This window comes from Cupressus sempervirens, chromosome 10 (assembly GCF_028749045.1).
Source record: "Cupressus sempervirens isolate cs-2001-9-10 chromosome 10, ASM2874904v1, whole genome shotgun sequence".
Taxonomy (NCBI): domain Eukaryota; kingdom Viridiplantae; phylum Streptophyta; class Pinopsida; order Cupressales; family Cupressaceae; genus Cupressus; species Cupressus sempervirens.
Genome location: NC_143127.1, coordinates 820,618,362 through 820,641,468, shown reverse-complemented (window position 1 = coordinate 820,641,468; position 23,107 = coordinate 820,618,362). Strand labels below are relative to the sequence as shown.

At 34.5% G+C, this 23,107-nt stretch overlaps 1 protein-coding gene across 1 annotated transcript in view; it reads right to left on the bottom strand.

Moving 5' to 3' along the window:
- The window catches only part of LOC149536466 (uncharacterized), a 156,302-nt gene extending 145,714 nt beyond the window's left edge, over positions 1 to 10,588 (bottom strand). Inside the window, exon 1 of the mRNA XM_089806296.1 lies at positions 10,394 to 10,588. Coding sequence (XP_089662422.1) covers positions 10,394 to 10,588 — 195 coding nt within the window. The remainder of the gene's footprint in view (positions 1 to 10,393) is intronic.
- Positions 10,589 to 23,107: the final 12,519 nt, after the last annotated feature.

Genomic DNA, 23,107 nt, shown 5'->3' with positions numbered 1-23,107 from the left:
GATCTTGTGGATTATGGAGATCAGTGGAGATCTACGATTTCATTGTTGTGCCCCTTGTGACCTCTGCATCTCATTGTCATGCCCTTGTGATCTCTATATATGTAGGTATGTATGTATATATATGTGTATATATTCATACACACACATATGTATATCTTTGTATGTATGTATGTATATAAACAAAGAGATCTTGGTACAACAACAAAATAATAGAACTCACTCAATAGGTAGCATGGCCACATATGTGATGCCAACAACTATTGGTAAGTACATTCCTCTTTTTCTATCTCATTTTTTATGTGTTTATTTCACTTGAACTATTATTTCTTAGGGGGCATTTTGTAATATTAGATACATTTCATGCACGGCACAATGAGTACATTCCTAGATGTACATGTATTAGATGTATAGGAATCACTAAAGAATTGTGATGAATTAACGTGAGCAATGAAGATGGACTTCCCCTAAGAGTAGCAAGAGGCGATGAGGACATTCTAGGTACTTTAAATATTGATCCTTTCTTAAAGATTTTAGATTTTAATAGGGAATTTAGATGTTAGGGGGAGTGGGGTGGGTGGTGCCAAATTGATGCAGGAGCATCCTAAGTGTAAGAACAATCTTTCATCACCCAAAAATATTTCTTTTTAGTTATTTCAGTAAGGGTTGTTTTAATGCATACTTGTTATTAGTAATTCAATAATACAAGCTTGGAATGTTCTAATTTCAAAGGTGAAGGTTCATTTTAGATATATCAACTTGTCAGTGGAGTTTCATGGTCAGATTGTATGTATTTGTGAATTTTATTGCAGATTTTTGGTGTGTAATTTTTGTATAAAAACTTTAGGCTCACTTTTGAAGGCCTTCGAAGCCCAGGATGAGTTCCAAAAACTTGATAGATGGGCACTTGCATGAATTCAAGCCTATAGATCAGAAGTTGAGGTTTCTAAAAAGTGGTTTTAATAGCCAATCAGAATAACAGTTCGAGATTTATTACCTTCTAAAGTTGGGCTACCTAAATTTTCTAAGATAAATGTCAAAGGTGTATTTGGCCAACTCTATATGTATTGTTAGGGATTGTCAGCCCTAGGTATTAAGTTTGGATGTCTAGAACCTTCCCAAGTGGCATAAATTTGCCTATTTAAGAAAGACCTGAACATTATCTAGGACAACTTTGGTGATATTTTGTAGCTTTTTCTTGCAGATTACTGTAATGAAGGCACCCACATGGGTTAGTATATTGTAATTGTGAACTTTGTAATTCCACATTTGTGGTGATAATAAGAAGCCCATATTTTGTTCTCACAAATTAGTTTTGTTTGTTATGTGTTTTTGGTATTAAGGGGAGCTCCCTTCATCAAGTGGTATCAGAGCCATGTTCTTGAGTGTGTGTACATATTGCTATCTATGAGGTAGTTCACACATGGACCATGATTTGGGCTGAGCATGTAGATAGATCATCGATTGTAAGGTATTTTTCTCTAGGGTTTCAATGGAAGCACAAAATTGCCTCCATGAAGAAAGCACGGTGAAAGATCTGTAGGTGTTATAGTTGAGGGTTTTAGAGTCCTCCAAAGACAAATGCAAGCATTGCAAGAACAAATATGCAAAGGAATAAATCTTGTTGTAAGACATGAAAGCAAGGATGAGGATGCAAAAGAAGAAAATGTTGAAGTAGAGGCAGTTCTAAACCCAAAGGAAGAGAAGCTTTTTAAGGTTGCAGATAAACAATGAGTGTTCATCTTAATTGGAAAGGGATGAAAGGGTAAATCTTGAAAATGTTATTTTCTAATGTCTGTGTATAATTTTGAGAAATTATGTGATCGGACCTAGAATAGAAATCCAGAAACAGAGAAAACCCAAAAACCTTTTGCCTTTCTGAGGAAGGTCAACCTTGACAAGTTGGGGTGAGATCTTACCCTGGGGTACAGTCTTACCCCAAAAAACTTGACCTTGACCTACATTGCTCTGAAATAAATTCTGTTCACAAATCCTAAAAGTTCATCAAAAAAGGTACTCAGATCTACATTGATATTTGTTGTCCCACACCTTCTCCTACAAGAAAAAGGTTTTTTTTTTTGTTTGGATAAGGGGTCTGCCTTGGTCAAACCCCAATTTTTAATTAACCTTTAAAAATGGAACTAAATTTCAAATATAGATAAATAAAGTAAATGGAACTATTAACCTTTCTTATATTAAAATCCTTGTGGAGGATTTGAATCCTTGAATCCACAAGTATGGATAATCCAAATGAATGTAGAATTGAAAGTAGGGTGTCTTAAATCAATTGAATTAGATCTTCAACACCAATCTTAAATGGATCTTGGAATAGAAAGAAGCTTGAATGAACGTGGATGTTAAAATCTTCAACAAGAGGGCTCCAAAGAGATTGAATCCTTCAAAAGTTATCAATGGATCTCCTTGAGGAATTGAATGCTTGAATGCTTGGATACTTGAATTCTTGAAGAGGAATGAATACTTAAATGGTTTCCTTCTCATTTATTTCTTGATCACTTGATTGCACTTATACTCAAATTCAATGGAAGGTGGATGCTTGATCATGGAAAAATGGATATGAAAATGACAAAGAAAGGCTTCCTTTTCTAGAACACAAACTTCTAGAGAGGCCAAAATAGGAGAATTAAATTCCAATTAAGCCTTAACCCCTAGAAATATACCTAAATTAAATACAATTTAATATTTTACCATTCTGAAATACAAAATAGTTGACCTAGAACCAGGAAATAAACCTTTCCAAAGCCCGATATCCCAAAACCACTAGAACTTGAAATTTGGACCTAGGGTTAGGGATGAGGTCAACTCTTACCTAGATTAGGGTCAAGGCCATTCTTCACCTATGTAAAATTTTAGGTGGGCCTTGACCCAAAAGTTCATCCTTGATTTAGAAGGTCAAAGATCTCAGATCTTTAAAAAAGGCTACTAGAAAAGGGATGGAAATAGGGGAGAGAGAAGTAGAACAGGGGGAAAAGAAAGATCCAGTCAAATACCCAATCAAGGAGCTTCACATGACCCCAAACTAGCTTCTCAAAGGGCTAAAACGATCCTAAATGGAAGTGCTTCCATTTTTTGATGATACATTTATCCCCAACTTCAGCAAGAGTACGAACATGATGCAAACTCTTGGTAAAGGAGATCGTAATGAAAAGATAATCTTATTAAAATCAAAGGGACAAAGAAACTCTCAAGCCCCCAGGGACACAAGTCTTTATCAACTCTAAGATCACTATAAGAGAGACATCCCTAGAAAAGAGAGAAAGAGAGAGGGAGTGATTATCTCATCCAATGAGAACTTATGTCCCATTGTGAACCACACAAGGAAATGACACAACTAGAAAGATGGAATTGAACTACCTAGTGAATGTGGCTACTCACTAGTCAACCCATCAAAGATAAACCCTTATGAATATTCTATTCCTTAAGGGTAAAACCAAAAGCAAAAGAGATCCATCCTTAAGGACACCTTCGATCTTAAGGGATAAAAAAAATTGAAACTGGAGGGACCAAGAGATCCTATAAAAATAAAAATCCATGCTTTAAGTATTACTCATTAATCCATAAAGGGAGAGAAGTACCTTGAAAAATATATGTATATTGAAAGAGTGTGTGTGCAATAAGTTAGTAGAGTGTATGCCCCCATGTTAAAGTCATTGCTAACACTTTAACAAGAACAATGGATTGAACAGAAACATAAACAAGTCCACTGATTATGATTCAACTATGAGATGCCCCCAAATGAAGAAAAATCAACAAAAATACCACATAAACATACAAAGAACATAGAAGGGATCTACCTTCCATAGGGTCAGTATGATCATCAGATTTTATATATATATATGTGTGTGTGTGTGTGTGTGTGTGTGTGTGTGTGTGTGTGTGTGTGTGTGTGTGTGTGTGTGTGTGTGTGTGTGTGTAGACATACATACATACATACATATATATATATATATATATGCATGTATGTATGTATATAGATATATATATATATATACATACATGTATAGATATATATATATATATATATATATATATATATATATACATACATACATGTATAGATATATATATATACATACATACATGTATAGATATATATATATACATACATGTATATATATATACATACATACATGTATGTATATATATATATACATGTATGTATATATATATATATATACATGTATGTATATATATATATATATACATACATGTATGTATATATATATATACATGTATGTATGTATATATATATATATATATATATATATATATATGATAATATTGCAAATAAAGTGACATCATTCCTCAAAGAAAGTAGAACTACAATAACAATGGAGGAAAGAACACATAAGAGTTATGAAGAAGAATCTTTTTGGACCATGACATGGAGATAAAAAAGAATCAGTTCTACCAAATCACAGATCCAAGTAGATTACACAAGGAAAATTTCATGAACAAAAGCACAAGTTCAACATAACATGAGACAACATATATAAGAAAGACATACATATAGAGGAGTAGCACAATAGGTTCGATTCCTTTATCACCTTTAGAAAAAACATTTAGCAAACACATTATAGGAGAAGTACAATACAATAGACAAACACACAAAAGGCTACCATGAAGGACTAGCCAATCAAGTGCACTTCCTACTCTCCCCATCTCATTCTATATCATTTAGGGAAGGTGGGTGACTTCCAAGAGGGACTATATCCAACACAGTAGCGATAATAGCCATTTCAAAACAAGGATCCTCTTGAGAATTATCATGTTCGATACTAAGCGTAATTGTCGATTGTGATGAAAGTATTTTAGGTAAATCAATGTCAATTTTAATAGTCTCATATCCATCATTAACATCATTAGCATCATCAAGGGTATCTTCTTCATCTAGATTAATCAAAATAGGATCCTACAATATGAATAGAATCATCACAATCTTGCATCTGAACCTCATTGTTAGCATTAACTTCTTCTAACACATCATGCAAGGTTGATCAAAAGAAGGTAAAGAACTTTGAATAACAAAAGTACAGGCCTTAGCTTGAGCATGACACTTCTTACAACATTCATTAGCATATCGATTATGTTTTTTTTTGTTTGAAATATGTTGAGAAATAGGAGGGACAACTACCGAATACTTTACATATTCTATAGGAAGATTAATAGGATTCTCAGGAGATTGACAAGAAACACTAGGAGCTTGATTAATAGAATCAAAAGCCATTGATAAAGGAGATATGGAAAAAGACCATGATGAAGACCCACCAGAGGCGTGCTTAACTCAAGAATCTTGCAATGCTTATAGGCTTGATATGAGTGAAAAATATTATCAAGTCGAGAAGGACATGAATTAGATATTGAAGGCCAAAAGAAGTCAAGTGTAGCACAATCTCTAGGCCTATAAGGTTGATATAAACTATAGTTAATCATATTCACTTCTTCACCATGAATGAATTTAAGACACTTATGAATAGGAGAAGCAACAACATGCATGGCATTCAACCAAGGAAAACCAAGCTTAACTTGAAACTAATCAGAAGTAAGAACAACAACAAAGGTAGTGTTCACAATTTTACCACAAAGTTCAACTGGAAAATCAATAGAACCAAATGATGGATAAATAAAACCATTACAAGTTTGAATCCACACATCAAATGTATCATAAGAATCATGTTGCAAGTGTTTCATAAAAAAGATTCTTCAGTAATAACACTGAATAAGGATGTAGGATCAACTAGACAACCACGTGTAAGTATCTTAGAAATCTTAGCATAAATGTAAAGGGGGCCATCATGAGCTTTAATAATGTCATAATAATCAAAGGTAATCAAGAGTTCCCAGGGTCTTTTATTCTTATATTTTTTTTGAGGTTTGGATTGAGTTTTTAGTTTAAGTTGAGATTTTTGTGTGACTTGAGGTTGAAGTTGAGGGTGAGTTTGAGGTTGAGGTGGAGATACAGATTGTGATAAATCAGCATGCTCCACATGGTTGACAATATGATTAGCATCATCCATCTTTGAATCATAAACAATATCCATACAAGATGGCTGAGAAATAGCATTAGTGTCATGTGTAGATAAATGATTCGTATAGATTTGAAGGTTTTGATCAAGAGGGGAGACAGACTTGTTCTCATGACCATGAAAATTATCAATAGATAAGGCATTAGAATCAATCAATTCTTGAACCTTATGTTTTAAAGAATAATACGTCTCAGTATCATGGACATTTTGATGATGGTATAGACAAAAATCTTTAGGATCAAAATATTTAGATGCAATCGTAGTCGGTAAAAGAGGTTGAATAAGAGGTAAAGTAATCATATTTGCAGTTAACAACCTATTGGTGTTTGAAACTACTGAACAACAAAATGCTCAATACCAGAATGGTAATACTCATATAGTCTAAGCAGTAGCTACTTCCTAGTAACAACTACATGGGTAAACCATTTGGAACCAACTTCAAAAAAACCACAATTGGTTTTCTACTCTTTAGGCTCTGCAAAACCAAGGTGCATATACCTAGGGGATGCTTCAAAACAATATTGATGTATGATAATTATATTAGTTTCATTCTGATTCTCATCTTCTATCCTAGACATATACACAATTTATCCACTTCTTGATACTCTCTAATTCATACACATCCCTCATAAGAAAATTTGGTCACAATTATCCTTAAGTTCGCAAATATTTCTAGAAATAGCAACTACCTAAGACTTAGAAATAAGATACAAACAAGTGCTGACCATCATTACAACCTTGAACAAAATGGAATGAAAATGATTTTGAATTTATAATTGATTTGACATGTAGAGGTAGAATTTACTCTCAATCATTTATGATTTATGTGACTAGTGGCTTATCCATGGGGGCAAAGAGTTAACTATTGGCAAGAGATCTGGTTCAAATAACTTGTAAATGAATTTATCAACTGTAATCACCCCTTTCTATTCTTATGAAACATCCTTTTTATAAACTCGTGAATTCTACTGATTTACTGAAGCATTTACATAATTCCTTGAATAAAAAGTAACAATAAAACCAATATACAACCCATCCAGACTGCATTTAATATATTGAACCTTATTCAAATGACCTCAAAATTAAAAAACTTATAAAATGGAGATAGAAATTGGTGACACAGATCTAGTGTAAATACCCTTTTGCATTATCCTTTTAGATGACTAATACAATAACCAATAGAAACTCAATAAGAAACCTAAAATATCTTGTTGATTCTATAATTTCTATATATCATCAGAGAGTACATCATTGGAAGTAAACTCAAAACAACTACATATAACTGGACCGACTGTATCTCTCTTGAAAGTTGAAAAATATACAAGTATTCAAACCTATCACAATGCCTTGAAAACTCATTTATATAAGCATGAGTTGCAACAAGAAAAGGGCAATTATGACTGACAGGTGTCTCCTTACAATAAGAAATACAACAACCTTTTTCAAAATATCCTTGACACCTTCACTCAAAAAGAAAAAAGAAAAATAGTTGCAGATGATAGTTGGAGCATCAAATCTTTAATTTTGTCCTTTTCTTTAACTTGCTCCTATTGGTAAAGCCTTTATCTTTGCGATTGCCTCCCATATAATAACCTCTCTCTTTTTTGGCCACTCGCATGCTTTGGTTGTTGCTAATTCACCAACAGATTTCTGCCACTTGGCATTTGTAATTAATTTCCCCTCTATGATAGAAATTGGTGACACAGATCTAGTGTAAATACCCTTTTGCATTATCCTTTTAGATGACTAATACAATAACCAATAGAAACTCAATAAGAAACCTAAAATATCTTGTTGATTCTATAATTTCTATATATCATCAGAGAGTACATCATTGGAAGTAAACTCAAAACAACTACATATAACTGGACCGACTGTATCTTTCTTGAAAGTTGAAAAATATACAAGTATTCAAACCTATCACAATGCCTTGAAAACTCATTTATATAAGCATGAGTTGCAACAAGAAAAGGGCAATTATGACTGACAGGTGTCTCCTTACAATAAGAAATACAACAACCTTTTTCAAAATATCCTTGACACCTTCACTCAAAAAGAAAAAAGAAAAATAGTTGCAGATGATAGTTGGAGCATCAAATCTTTAATTTTGTCCTTTTCTTTAACTTGCTCCTATTGGTAAAGCCTTTATCTTTGCGATTGCCTCCCATATAATAACCTCTCTCTTTTTTGGCCACTCGCATGCTTTGGTTGTTGCTAATTCACCAACAGATTTCTGCCACTTGGCATTTGTAATTAATTTCCCCTCTATGATAGAAATTGGTGACACAGATCTAGTGTAAATACCCTTTTGCATTATCCTTTTAGATGACTAATACAATAACCAATAGAAACTCAATAAGAAACCTAAAATATCTTGTTGATTCTATAATTTCTATATATCATCAGAGAGTACATCATTGGAAGTAAACTCAAAACAACTACATATAACTGGACCGACTGTATCTCTCTTGAAAGTTGAAAAATATACAAGTATTCAAACCTATCACAATGCCTTGAAAACTCATTTATATAAGCATGAGTTTCAACAAGAAAAGGGCAATTATGACTGACAGGTGTCTCCTTACAATAAGAAATACAACAACCTTTTTCAAAATATCCTTGACACCTTCACTCAAAAAGAAAAAAGAAAAATAGTTGCAGATGATAGTTGGAGCATCAAATCTTTAATTTTGTCCTTTTCTTTAACTTGCTCCTATTGGTAAAGCCTTTATCTTTGCGATTGCCTCCCATATAATAACCTCTCTCTTTTTTGGCCACTCGCATGCTTTGGTTGTTGCTAATTCACCAACAGATTTCTGCCACTTGGCATTTGTAATTAATTTCCCCTCTATGATAAATCTATTCATCTCAATTTCAATTTTGAATAGAGTACCAATGAGTTCATTAAAATAAAATCCATCAATATCACCTTCAAAGATGGATGCCACTTGTGGCAGATTTACAATATGGTCAGTATGGTCAAAAGAATTAGACCATTCATTTAAATCCTTTATTTGGTTGTCAAAATCAAAAACAAAAAGAATTAAAGAATAAAAACCATTGGTCAACACTTTCATCTTATTCTAAATTGTTGCCAATTTCCTTGTGAAGAGCTATAGTAGATCTTTTACTTTGTCCATGCCCTCCTTAACAGCAATAACCTTATCAGGAAGGTTTGGCTTCTTAGCTAGCAATGGTATTAACCTATCAAAGAACTACATGTAAGGTCCCCATTGTTGGAAAATTGCATCAAGCCAACATACTGGTTCTTTGCACATCTGTTCTATAGATTGTAAGTTTATGAATGCATTATATGCATCTTGAGAGATTCTCTTCAAGATGCTTATCTTATGACTTAGCATATTCATCATGACACTCTTCTTTGTTGCATTATCAGATTGGGGAACCTCTGCTTCCACACTCATCACAGGCACTGGCACAGTCACCCCTATGGGTATATCTTCTATTTGGGCCTCTGCTTTCATAGTGTGCCTCACCTCTTCCACATTTCCATGTGCATGTTTTTCCTCCACTGTAGTCTTGAGTTGGTCTTTTAGGGATGCCACTTCTACTTCTGTGCTCTAGATTTTCCCTTCTAACTCCTCTATCCTTTTCTTTTGCACATAGCTCGTCTTGAGCTCTTCCTAATATAACTTTCTAACATCTAAACATTCATTATATGCAGCAGCTAGCCTATCCTCAATTTGATCTACCTTTACCTCATTCATAAGTGCAAAGTGTTTAACTAGGCTACAAATCTCTTTTCTAGTAGTATTTTCTAGTGTCCAAACAATCATGTTGCCCTATGCAGTCTCTTGTATATCCATCATTTTGGGTTTCTTGGTGTCAGGGGCAACACTCCATACTGCTAGGGTTTTTGTATCTATACTGAATCCTAACCCCCTCTTCAGGCCTTCATAGCTACTAGCTTCATAGCTAATTTCCTTATCTTGTCTCCTCATTTGGTCAAGAACAAAGGCCCTTTCTATATCACTAAAATCATGCCACTCCTATGAACCAACTCCCTAGCTTCTATAGGGGTCATAGTTTCACTGTCTGGATCATATGTCAGTAGTTTTTCCACCAATTCCTTATTCTTATTAGGATCCTCTCTTGGCATGAGGCTCAATGTGAGCTCATTTTTCTTTATTTTATATAAAAATATTTTAAACTCTGATGATTTAATAAAATCATCATCTTCCATGATTTTTTTAGATTGGATAAGTCTATCATCCAATCTAGAAGATACAATTTGTAGATCATTGGAGGCCCTTCTTGCCTCTATTGCCCTTTGATGCAAGTAATTTTTCCTGATATCAGCAAAATATTGATCATTGCAAGGCCCTACTTACCACCCTCTCTAGGATGTGCATTGTTTCCTGCCCGTTGTTTCTTTTTGGCACCCATGTTGAAGATGATGGTTGTTCCTCCTCAACATCAACCTCTAACTGCACATCTAGCTTAGGGGATTCTTTGTTCACTGTTACTTCCTCTCCCTCTGGCTCATTTGGCATTTGAGACATGATATAATCAAAGTTTTCTACCATCTTTCTTAAATTACCAAGATATGGAATCTCTATATAGAAACCTTTAAAATTTGGATTGGTCCTCTTTAAGGCCTCCTCCACTTTTCTTATTTCACAATATTTTCCTAGCAACTCATTAGCCTCCCCTATTGCTACTATGTTAGCAATAAAATCTTCTACAGGGATTGGTTTTCTAGGAGGTAGATTGTAACGCTTGCTAGCTTTGACCTCATTTGTTAATTCTCTAGGTCATACATTCTATAAGGTATAGTAGCAAACTTGTACTGACCTAGGTATTCACTTAGCTCTTCATATGCATTCTTCCCAATTACAAAATCTCCTACCCTAAAACTTCTACAAACAAATGTAGGTTTGTGTAGAGAAGGAGGGATCATCTCTTTGTTCATTAATAAGAATTGCCAAAATAATTCAATAATTGCTAACCTAGGGGGTAAATATTTAGGCAATATGTGAGGAGGCTGTGGGCATGCATACACTCTCATCAATGTGCACTCCTTAAACAAAAATATGTCCCCCCAGTTATGATCCAATTTAGTTTTCTCATCCAAAAAAGAAGGTCTAAGCAATATTTTCAAAACATTTGGGGCCCTAAATAAAGTAAGGACCACCATCCTCATGATAATAGAACTATACAAATCAAAAAATACATTTACATTTGAATAATGAAAGTTCTTATCCCAACTGTGAGTCCATAGTTGCATAGCTAACTCACCAAATTCATTAGAAGTTTGATCGATGAAGTCTTCACTGATGTAACCAATGCTCTTATACAGGATCAGGTGCATTAGCAATGAGTAATGGTGGAATTTGAAATCCTTCATCTCTCTTTTCTTAGCATTCACAATCTAATGGTGCATGTTGTCCATGATGAATGTCACATAATCATATTCTTTATTGTGGAAAGGGTCTTGTATGTCACATGCCATTAGAAATAATGAACTATATACATAGTCCTCTATACCATCACTTCCCAGAACTTTGTGCAGTCCATATACAATATTCTTGAAGTAATTCTTGAACCTACTCAAGGGCAAATGATCCTCTACTTTCTTTGGAATCAATGGATGTGGGGAAGCATCACATTGTTCATAAAATAAGTTTTATTCCTCCCAAATTTACCTTGCAAATCCTCAATGTCTATGGGCACATCCATTTGTCCCTCCAAACCAAAAGCTTCTATAAAAGATGTCCTATCAAGTGTGCATAGGATACTTCCATTGTGCCTATGGAATGACCTTGTAACTGGATTATAAGAATTTATCAAAGCCTTCAACAAGTCCACGTCAACAAATACCTCAGGGAATATAAATTTTACAATATTTTTGTTCCACGGGTTGCGCACTGGCACATTTTCTATTATGTTCAAATAGAAATACAAAAATAGCTTAAAACCATCAATCTTAGGGCATTTTGCATCCCTAACTAGGAAGTAAGGGTCTTTGAAAATGTGGTCATTTGCTGAAATTTCTTTGGATGACCCTAGGAGAATTTTTAGCCAGTCTTCTGTGTGCTTGGTTAGCTTTCTGAACTTTGACTTTTTCTCTGTTTTCGCTGCACCCTTCTTTTTTCCTTTAGCTATAACCTCTATAACATCATCACCCTCATCTTCAACTTCTACTTCTACTTCTTCCATAGGAACCTCTTCAACTTCCATGTTAGCCATTTTTTTTTGCAAACTTACAACTCAATTCTTACAATAAAAGCTCAGAAAATCACAAAGCTATGGAGACCTTTGAATTTTTAGAATAGGAACACAAGTTCTTCAAAATGGAAATATTCTAAATGTTCAATCAAATCATTATAGTTTAATCATACAATCTACAAGCTTTTTAAATAAATTTTGCATGCATGAGCTTTAAAACCATTCCTACAAGGTGTCAGCAAAGGATATCAACCGTGTAATTTGATCCTAATGTACTTTTTAGCTTTTTATTTTACTTGGCTATAGTGAATTTGTCCTTTTTTTTTAATTGGCGTGACACCTCAGCTGCTCTCTTTTCCAATTTTGGCCTTCCATTTATACGTTGAGTCAAAGCCCTTCAATCTTCGTAACCCCAAAGATACAACTAGCAAGCCTTAATGTCTGTCCGGTGATGCTTTAGAATACTCCAAGCATAGAAGTGTTAGGGTTCCTTAAGCACTGCATTGAAATTCTTTTTAAGCTCTTATGAAACCCCTTATACTATAGAATCTCAAGCCTTCTTAACAGATCCTTACGTGCTTACGCTTCAACACATTGCTCATACCAGTGTAAAGCATTGGTCACACCTTTCACTTTACCCTTTATGCTCATACGCACACGTACCACTGGAGCCTTTAAAACTTTCTTTACGTTGTTACACTCACTTCAATATTCAGAGCATCATGATACTTTGCACATCCATCCTTCGGCCATACACTTAGAGCTTTACCCATGGCATCGTAATGCTTTTCACCTTTTCTTTATTCTCCTTTACACCTATACAGGTTACCTCATCCTCGTAACATTAGGAAGCCTTTACAATTTGCATCCCATTCTCACATTTCACCCTCCTCGTGTTAGCATAAAGCTTTCTTTTCATTCCCCCTTCTATCTTTTACGCTTGTACGCTTAGACCATTATCGTAACCATGGAGAAAGGGATGAAACAACTTTTCATTCATACAGTGACCATGCAATTGTAAAGGTGTAATGAGAATTTCTTCTTTTCAACAACTCAATGACCTAGATTAGATCTCAAAAAAACTAGAAAAGGAACATCACTGTTGATTTGCACACATGCAGAATGAAAAACTTAAGTCATCTACCATGCAGGCTAGGCCCATCTGACATATATGACATGTCATCATTTGATTTGTTTTCATCAAGGTCCATCTGACAACTCAACAGGTCCCACACAACATGGTCTTCTTTATAATATTGCTTTACGATTGTCCGCACACCAAAGCAACGAAGGCTCGTAGAAGAATTCAAATCTTGTTTCGCTCTTATGAGTCTCCCTTGTGTGTATGAGCGTAAAACCCACTTTATTATTCTCAAGAGACATCCTTTATGCCATCACAGGCCCTTACATTCTTATGTGATTCAATGAAATGTAAGTGTGTGAATTAAGGTGATCCACCCTTCCACTTGTCCACTCAACACATTACTCATACTCGCAGAAAACAACAAACATGGTGACTTTTAAACTTGTTACATTCATACACTTAAAAGAACAATGTATGATCAGAAACAATTTAATGAAATCCTTTTGCTCACCCACTCAATTTATTAGCGTGGAATTGTAAGACCATCTCCAAAGCATAAAAACCCTTTACATCTCTCCACCCAAGGATCAATTGTATGACTGGAGGACCCCAAAATGGATAACTCTGCTATTATGGAATACACAACTGTGTCCCCATGAGACATGAATTCCTTTACAACTTTATGTCACTTGTTAAGCATGACCATGGAAACACAAGCAAGAAAGCATTTCGTTCTTACGGGAAACCCGAACACCATAAGACCGTAAAGAGAGGAACTTATACATTTTGTAAACCATTTCAAAAATTTGAAAATAACCTAAGGTTTTAACACACTTAGGGCATTTTAAAGACTATGCTAATGACAAACCTTGAGAATTTAATAAAATTCATGCAACACATAAACCAAGGCATGACTAGGGTAACATAAAATTTGAAAAATTATAAGAAAAGAAACCCTAATTTGCAAGACACAAGGAGCATAAGATTTTTCCCACATATTTTTGGAAAATCTCTGCATTGTGAAAAATCAGACCAACACAACCTATTCATAATAGAATTTAAATATTTAGAGAGAGGAGTAACTGTATGATTTAAACAAAAAAGCAACGGATGTAGAAGTAGCATTGTGAGATGCAATAAAAACTTCATCAACAACTGTATTCACTTGTTTTTTTATCATGACATAGTTGTTAGGCTTGTGAAATTTGTTTGGATTAGTAGCAACATCACTCTTATCAATAGGAAAAGGATCCATTGGAGTGTTTCTCTCAAATTGGCTCACTTGTAATTGATAATGATGAAGCGTTGCACAAATTTGTTGAAAAGAGGTAAATTTTATAAGAAGAATCTTATCTCTAGTATCCTTTTGAAAATTTGAAATAAACATAAATTGAATATTAATATTAGCAACAAGATAAGAAATCTGAGCATGTAAATGCTTAAATTTACCAATGAATTCAGTCAATTTTTCCTTAGTGTTTTGTTTACAATGCCTTAAATCAGTTAAAGACACTTGTGGGCCAATGTTATTTTGAAATTGTTGAATAAAGGCATTTTTAAGTTTTGGGAAAGAGTCAATAGAATAAGGAGGCAAGGAACAAAACCATTGCAAGGCCTTATCATGAAAATTTTGAGCAAACAACTTGGCTAAAATCTTGTGGTCATGAGCATAGTCACTACAAAGGATTTGAAATGTTTTTGACATGAGTAACATGGTCTCCTTTTCCATTGTAATTCTCAAGATGAGGCATATCAACTTGCTGAGGAAAAGGAGTACGAATGATGTCTAAGGATAAAGGACTTCCCATGTCACATGTAGGAATGCTAAACTTGTTTTGAGTCAAGGAAGCAAGTTTTTGTTGTTGTAAAGATGACATAGTTTGAGCCAAATTGATAATTGTTAAATAATTAGAAGAAATAGTATGCACAACAACATTAGGAACACTAGGTAAAGTGTAAGAAATAGCACAAATGGAAGACACAACTGGAGGAACACTTGGAACCACAAGTGGAAGAGGATTGGAATAAGTAAAAGGAACATTATGGTAAGAAGGTTGTGATGTAGGGAGGGATATAGGAGGAACACCCATACAAAGAGAGAGAACAATTGTAATCACAAAAGGAGGGTTATAAGTATGAAGACTAGGTAAAGGAACTGAAAAAGGTTCAACACTAGTAACCAAAGGAATAAATATTGAATCTTGAGTTTCTCGAGCTAAAGGTTTAACATTTGAATGCATGAGGTATGTGATGCCATGGAGGAGATTAACACCTTGATCATTATCATGAAGGATTTTCTTAAGAGCCTCTATAGCTTGAATAGGATCTTGGTTATGGTTTTCTTCAATAAACCAATTACCCATTTTATCAAGTTTAGTTGAAAGTTTTTAGACATGTTTGGGAGGAACTCTTAAAGCATCATCTTCATCATGAGATAATTGAGAAGATTTTTTTCTCTATAATAGGGTTGGAATCATGAATAATCAAATTATCATCTGGGATTCTAAGGAGAGGAGAGGAAGACTTAGGATCAAAGGTACCCATAAGTCTATGCCTTCTTCTAACCAGAATATTATAAGTAGAACTTAAGGTAGTAAAGCTCATATACCAATGCAATGTACATAAACTAAACTAAGAAAATACAAAGCGTGAAGAAATGAATATTTTTGTATTCTTAACTTTATATGAGATGCAAACACATAAAAGAAATCTAACACATGCAAGATCTAAGACCATAAAAGAAAGATTTGTCTATCACGAGTTCAACAAAATATAGATGAAAAATGAGTGTTCATCTTCATTGGAAAGGGGTGAAAGGGATATAAGATCCACCTCTATATCCAAATTCTCAAAGGAGAGATCCAAATTGATCAACCAAAAAGGTTAATGCACAAAAGAATCAATCTATGGAGAATATGAATAGAGAAGAAAACCCTATATTTTGTTATAGAGAGTATGTATTAAAATCTTCATTGAATTGAAAAAAAATACTAACCTTAAAGTAGGGTAAATCTAGAAAATGTTTTTTTTCTGATGTCTGTGTACAGTTTTAGGAAATTATGTAACTGGATCTGGACTAGAAATGCAGAAACAAAGAAAACCTAGAAACCTTTTGCCTTTCTGAGGAAGGTCAACCTTGACCCAAAGTTAGGGAAAGATCTTACCCTGAGGTACAATCATACCCCCAAAAATGTGACCTTGACCTGCATTTCTCTGATGAAAATTCTATTTGTGGATCTTAAAAGTTCATCAAAAAGGGTACTCAGATTTGCACTAATATTCGTTGTCCCGCACCTTCTCCTACTAGAAAAAGGTATTTTGTTGTTTGGATGAGGGGTTTTCCTTGGCCAAACCCCAGTTCGGAATTATTCTTTAAAAATGGAATTGAAATTGCAATATAGATAAACAAAGTAAATGGAACTATTCAATTTTCTTATGTTAGAATCTGTGTGGAGGATTCGAGTCCTTGAATCCACAAGTATGGATGCTCCAAATGAATGTAGAATTGAATGTAGGATATCTTAACTCAATTGTATTAGATCTTCAACACCAATCTTGAATGGATATTTGAATAGTAATAAGCTTGAATGAATGTGAATATTAGAATCTTCAACAAGAGGGTTCCAAAGAGATTGAGTCCTCCAATACCTATCAATGGATCTCCTTGAGGAATTGAATACTTGAATGTTTGGATACTTCAATGCTTGAAGAGGAATGAATAAATGAATTTTTTTCTTCTCCTTTCTTTCTTCATTACTTGATTTCACTTATACTTGAATTCAATGGAAGGCAGATGCTTGATCATGGAAAAATGGATGTTAAAATGAGAGAGAAAGGCTTCCTTTTATACTAATCTTGAACACAAACTTCTAGAGAGGCTAACATAGGAGAATTAAATTAAAATTAAACCTTAACCCCTAAAAATAGACCTAAATTAAATACAATTTAAGAGTTCTCCATTCCAAAATCCAAAATAGCTTACCCAAAAGCAAGAAATAAAACTTTCCAAAGCCTAATATCCCAAAACCTCTAGAACCTGAAATTTGGACCTAGGGTCAGGGTCGAGGTTAACTCTAACATAGGTTAGGGTTGAGGTCATCCTTGACCAAGGTCAAATTCAATGTTGACCTTGACTTAGAATTTCATCCTTGACCCAGAAGGTCAAAGATCTTAGATCTTCAGAAAAGGTTTGGAAATAGGGGAGAGAGAAGCAGAACAGGGGGAAAAAGATAGGTCTAGTCAAATACCTACTCAAGGTGCTTGACATGATCCTAGACTACTTTATCAAAGGGCTAAACCAATCCTAAATGGAAGTTATTCCATTTTTTGATGAAATAAAGGCCATCACCAACATTGGAAAAAGACAGAAGTTTGAGGTTCCCACATTTTTGGGAAATTTTAACCCAAAGGAGCTGATCACTTGGATCAATGAATTGGAGGAGTAATTTGAGTAAGAAGATATTAAGGATCATGATAAGTTCAAGTTTGCAAAGATGAAATTGAAGGGACATGCAAAGATATGGTGGCAGAAGATTCAATTAGGGTGAAATAGAAGAGGAAAGGACAAAATCACCAGATGGGATTTGATGATAGCTAAATTGAAGTGAAAATTAATCCCCATGGATTATGAGCTTATTTTTTGAAAGAAATTCAAGGGAGAAATTTTTTTCAAGAGTATACCAAAGATTTCTACCGAGTTCTCAACAGAATCAATCATGCAGAAGTTCATAAGGACAAATTGTCCCATTATCTTAATGGATTAAGGCCAAGCATTCAAGAGGAGATGAGTCTTGTTTGAGTGACCATTATTTAGGAGGGATACCATTTTTCTTTAAGATTTGAGGAGAAGCTAAATGAAAATTGATAGCAAGGGTAGTTGTAGAGGTCACAGTGGAAGATCTAGTGGATGATCTTACAGAGGTCGAAATGATTATTAGATGAACAAGGACGAGGATGGAAGTAGTAGTCAAGACCAGAGAGGAAATAATTCTAATCATTTCTATGATCAAAATAATAGAGATCAGAGAGGAAGCGAAAGAGGGCAAGGATCTAGAATAGGGGGTTTCTGTGGAAAATGTTTTCACTATGGAGAGGAAGGGCATAGAGCATTTAAATGTTCCTAGTGCCAAGGAAGGACAAATAAAAGAACCAAAGGCTAGGCTAGAGTTACACATATTGACAAAGATTTCAAATCATCACATTCTAAAGATGTTGAGAGAGACGAAGTCCTAGTTAATACAAGAGTCTTGCTGAGTGGTGAGAATGAACCTGGTCAAAGGAGGATTTTGTTTCACACCACATGTAAATGTGAAGATAAGTGTTGTGATGTGATCCTTGATGGTGGAATCACTAACAATCTCATATCAGAAAAGATGGTCACAAATTTGAAGTTGAAGAAGTAGAAACACCCACATCCATACCATATTGCCTAGGTGCAAGATGACCATAAGGTCATGGTCAATGAGAAATTCTCAGTGAAGTTCAAGATTGGAAGCTACCAAGATGAGGTACTGTGTGATATCATACCTATGTACATATGTCATATGTTGTTGGGTAGGTTGTGGTAGTTTGATAGGTATGTTGTAAACAATGGGCACGAAAATACCTATATTCTGACCAAGGATGGAGTGAAATATAAGTTAAAGTCATTGAAGGAGAAAGAAGAAAAGGTATGTAGTGCTTCCAGAATATGTTTTGTTGATGGAAAGGATTTTCTCAAAGGTATGAAGCATGAGCATATTATCAGCAGAAGTTGTAGATATGTTGGGAGAGTTTTATGATATTGTGATAGATAATGTACCTAATGGATTACCCCGAGTAAGGAAGATTAGTCACCAAATGGATTTTATTCTAGGATCTAGTTTTCCAAACAAGGCAACACACAAAATGACACTAGTAGAAAGTGAAGAGTTGAACAGACAATTACATTAGTTGTTGCATAAAGGGTTGATTTGAGAGAGCCTGAGTCCATGTGTTGTACCAATCGTATTAGCACCAAAGAAGAATGGAGAATGGAGGATGTGCACAGGTTCTCATGCTATTAACAAGATCACTATGGACACCCAAAAATTGGCAAAGATTTAAATCATGCAATTCCAATTAATCAATGCAAATTAAAGAGAAATTCAAAGAAACACAACAGACTTTCAAATCAAAAGTTACATCAGGTCATAAATTATCTATCAAATCGACAAGACTAAATCAACTTTAAAAGAGGAGAAAAACAATTCAAATTCATAAAATGAGGAAGAAAAAGACAAAGTGTTGAGAATAAATAAGACATTTATTAAATCAATAAAATCATTTATCCTCACAAAATTGAAAATCACCCCTTTTCATTTTAAAATAATTAAAAATATCCTCAATTATCCTCAAAACCAAGTCTATTGGACTCTTCCTCCTGGTCTCTTATGAGATATTTTTAGTTTCACTTTCACCCATTAGTCAAAGATGAAAATCTTGATTCTTACCCCAGCCCCTTCCAAAATCCTATAAATAGGAGGGAAATCCAATAGCCAGAGGACCTAAGTTTTAGGCATCTGTACTATAGGCACATTTTGATGCATCATTTTAGCATTATCATTTTAGAAATATCATAGCATTTTAGCATTGTTTTTATATTATTTAGAATCATTTATTACTTGTTAGCTCATTGCATCTTCATTTTGATAGCATATAATATGCATTTTAGTCATAGTTCTTGCATGTATTCTTGTAGATCTACATTTTAAGAATACTCCCATTCTAGAGCTATCACTAAGATGTTGGTCTGAGAGTTATTTTAGTAGTTATATTTAGGGAAACAATAGATGCTTGTAGAGATTACATTCTTATGTTGATATCTTGGGTTTAGTCTAGTTTGTCGTCAGTCTATTTGCATTCTACATTAAGGTTTCATGAATACACTTTTACACCGTGTACAAATTGATGCCCGCCATGGGGCTTGAACAAAAAGTCTCTCTATCTTCAAATTTTTTCAGTCCAATATTTTATTTTTATGTATAGATCTATGTTTCTTGCTATTTCCTTGTGCAAGTCTGATTGATTATAGGTTCTACAGCGTTCGAGAGGCCTCATATCAAAGAGAACAAAGTCCCAAAATCTTCCCTGAGTGCACAAGGATCGAATCTGGATCTCTTGATGCTTCTAAGCTCTGTTTTAACACATATAATCTTCTTGAAGCACATTTAAATAGTTTTGTAACACATTTATGTAGTATAGCAATGCATTTACATCTTTCTGTAGCACTTTTGAATGTTTCTGTAATGCATCTAGGCACTTCTACAGTGCATATGAAGCATCTTACAACGTATTTTCTTTTCTTATAGTGCATTTGATAGATTAAATAGTGCATATAAAGCTTTCTATAATGCGTATGAGTAGTCCTATAATGCATTTGGTAAAATTTACAGTTTCTTGAATCTAACTTCCAGATCTGAATATGGTTTGTTTATAGGTTCCTTCTGAGCCAATGAAAGTTCTGAGATTCTAGATAGTGCGCAACTAAAATGAAGACCCTCATAAATGTGCCTAGCCTTTTCTAGCTCTGAATTAGGTAAGTGGACCTCATCTCTAGTTGATTTAAAGTGTGGCATTTCTAAGTTCCAAACATAGCTTAATAGAAACGTTCAATCTCACTGATTTGAAATAGAAGTAGGCCTATGCTCTCAACTCCTTCTAGTTGATTAGAATGCCTGACCTTCTGTAAAGATCAGTCACAATTGAACAAGGAAAGAATCCACACCTAGCCTAACTAGGAGCCCCTCTGTCTTCAGTAGTATAAGGGCTGGTAATCAAAACTTCATGTCTATTCTTTTTGGGAAGTCAAAATAGTAGGGATATGCTGTCACTCTCCTGGAGTGATCAAACTCCCAAACCTTTTTGTGATTTCCATTTCCTGCTTTCCATTAGGTAGGATATTTTTTTCCATAGAAAGGCTACCTCTCCCTTAGTAGGGCCGGTGAGAGGGATTTCCTTCCAATCTTGCATTCCCAATCAAATGCAAGCCACTTGTATTTGAAACATAACCTTCCTCTAGTAGTCTCATAAGGGATTGTGCCAAACTGCCATAGCATTGGTGGGAAGCTCTTTGTCACAAGAGAGGTAAATTCAAACATAGCTCGTTAAACACTAAAACCCACTAGTCACTGGCTTTAGATACCCTTGTTAGGAAGCTATTTTCTTCCATTTACTAGGTGTATGTGGTTTTTACATTTTTTTTTGATCTTACTGATATTGTGCTTGGAGGTGCTTGAAAACTTAATAACAAACACTAGTGCAAACCACAATCCTTCTAGAAAGAAGAACATCAAACCAATATAGAGAAACCAAGTCCAAGATGAAGACATTATTGAACAACCCTGAAAGTAGTGCATATAATGCATAAAACAACACTTTTAAACCTTCTTGTAACACTTATGATCTCTATTATGATGCATGTTCCTATCAAATAGTGCATCTAAGCCTTGAAATAGTGCATTTTCCAAGTAGAACAGTGTGTCTAAATCATGAAATAGTGCATATGAAAATTAAAATAGTGCATCCAAACATTTAAATGGTGCATATGATCAATGGAACAATGCATATGAGCATTCCCATAATGCATCTGAGAAAAAACATAAAATAAAGGCCATCTGTGTGCATAATAATTGTCAACAAACAACAAATTTGGATTCCCTTTTCCTTGCTAGTATTTTATAGAGTCTAAGAAATTCCATATCTGACTGAAAAACATCTTTTCGAAACAAAGTAGATCCACAAACATCATTATCAACCCAACAGTTATCATCGCTTCATTTCGCACATCAAGCCAGAAATGTTTAGAGACACACATCCATCCCTTCCCTCGCTTCACAAAATTGAAACTCATCCTATCAACATTAGCAAATGGCTTGTTCAACCTAGCTTGTTACTATAAACAAATTGTGGTCAATGGAAACCCTTGCATTTTTAAAATTCCTAAGAACTAAACGAATCCAAATCATATTTCATGCCACCGCATAAAATAGGTGGAGCCACAAAACTAAAATGATCACCCATATAAGTGAGTGCTAGAATAGCTAGTAGAACCATCAAATGCACAAAACCTCTAAATCTCCTCAAGCCTACTACTACAATAGATTTCTCGCAGAACACAATTACTCACAAGTCACCCTTGTTCAATAAAAAATTAGAATCTTTAGCCACAATGGGTTCGTCTAATGTACGGGATGAAATAAGGACCAAAACTAAGATCAAATGTTTCCAAAAAAATCTTGAGCTTGTCAACATCATGGATAAGATACTCGAGAAACATAAGGAATGCTACATACTGGCATTAGCACAATAAGGTGTGAAATTACCGTCTGATTTTGATGTGACCAACTTAAAATGAGCCAAAGAAGAGTCACCCCTTGACATTGTCACACAAAAACTACAAGACCTCCAAATGGAAATGGAAAGAATGAAGAGAGGAAAAACAAAACCTGTGGAATTCAGCCTTGAAAAGGTGTGTCCTCTCCCCTTTGATAATAATTTTACCTTCACGCCTTTCCCACAAAATGTACAAATACTAGAGTATGACAAATATTTTGGCACATTGGATCTGCAAGACCACCTCAGACAATTCTACACCCTAAGCATGTAATTTGTCCACGACACGACGTACCTGATGTGACTGTTTCCTAGAAGCCTTGGAGGGCAAGCCATGGAGTGGTTCTCCAAGCTACCCTCCAATATCAAAACCTTTGACTAATTGGCCTATGTTTTCATCTCTCAATATTCCTAAAATATTGAAAGGGAAGTTACAATGATC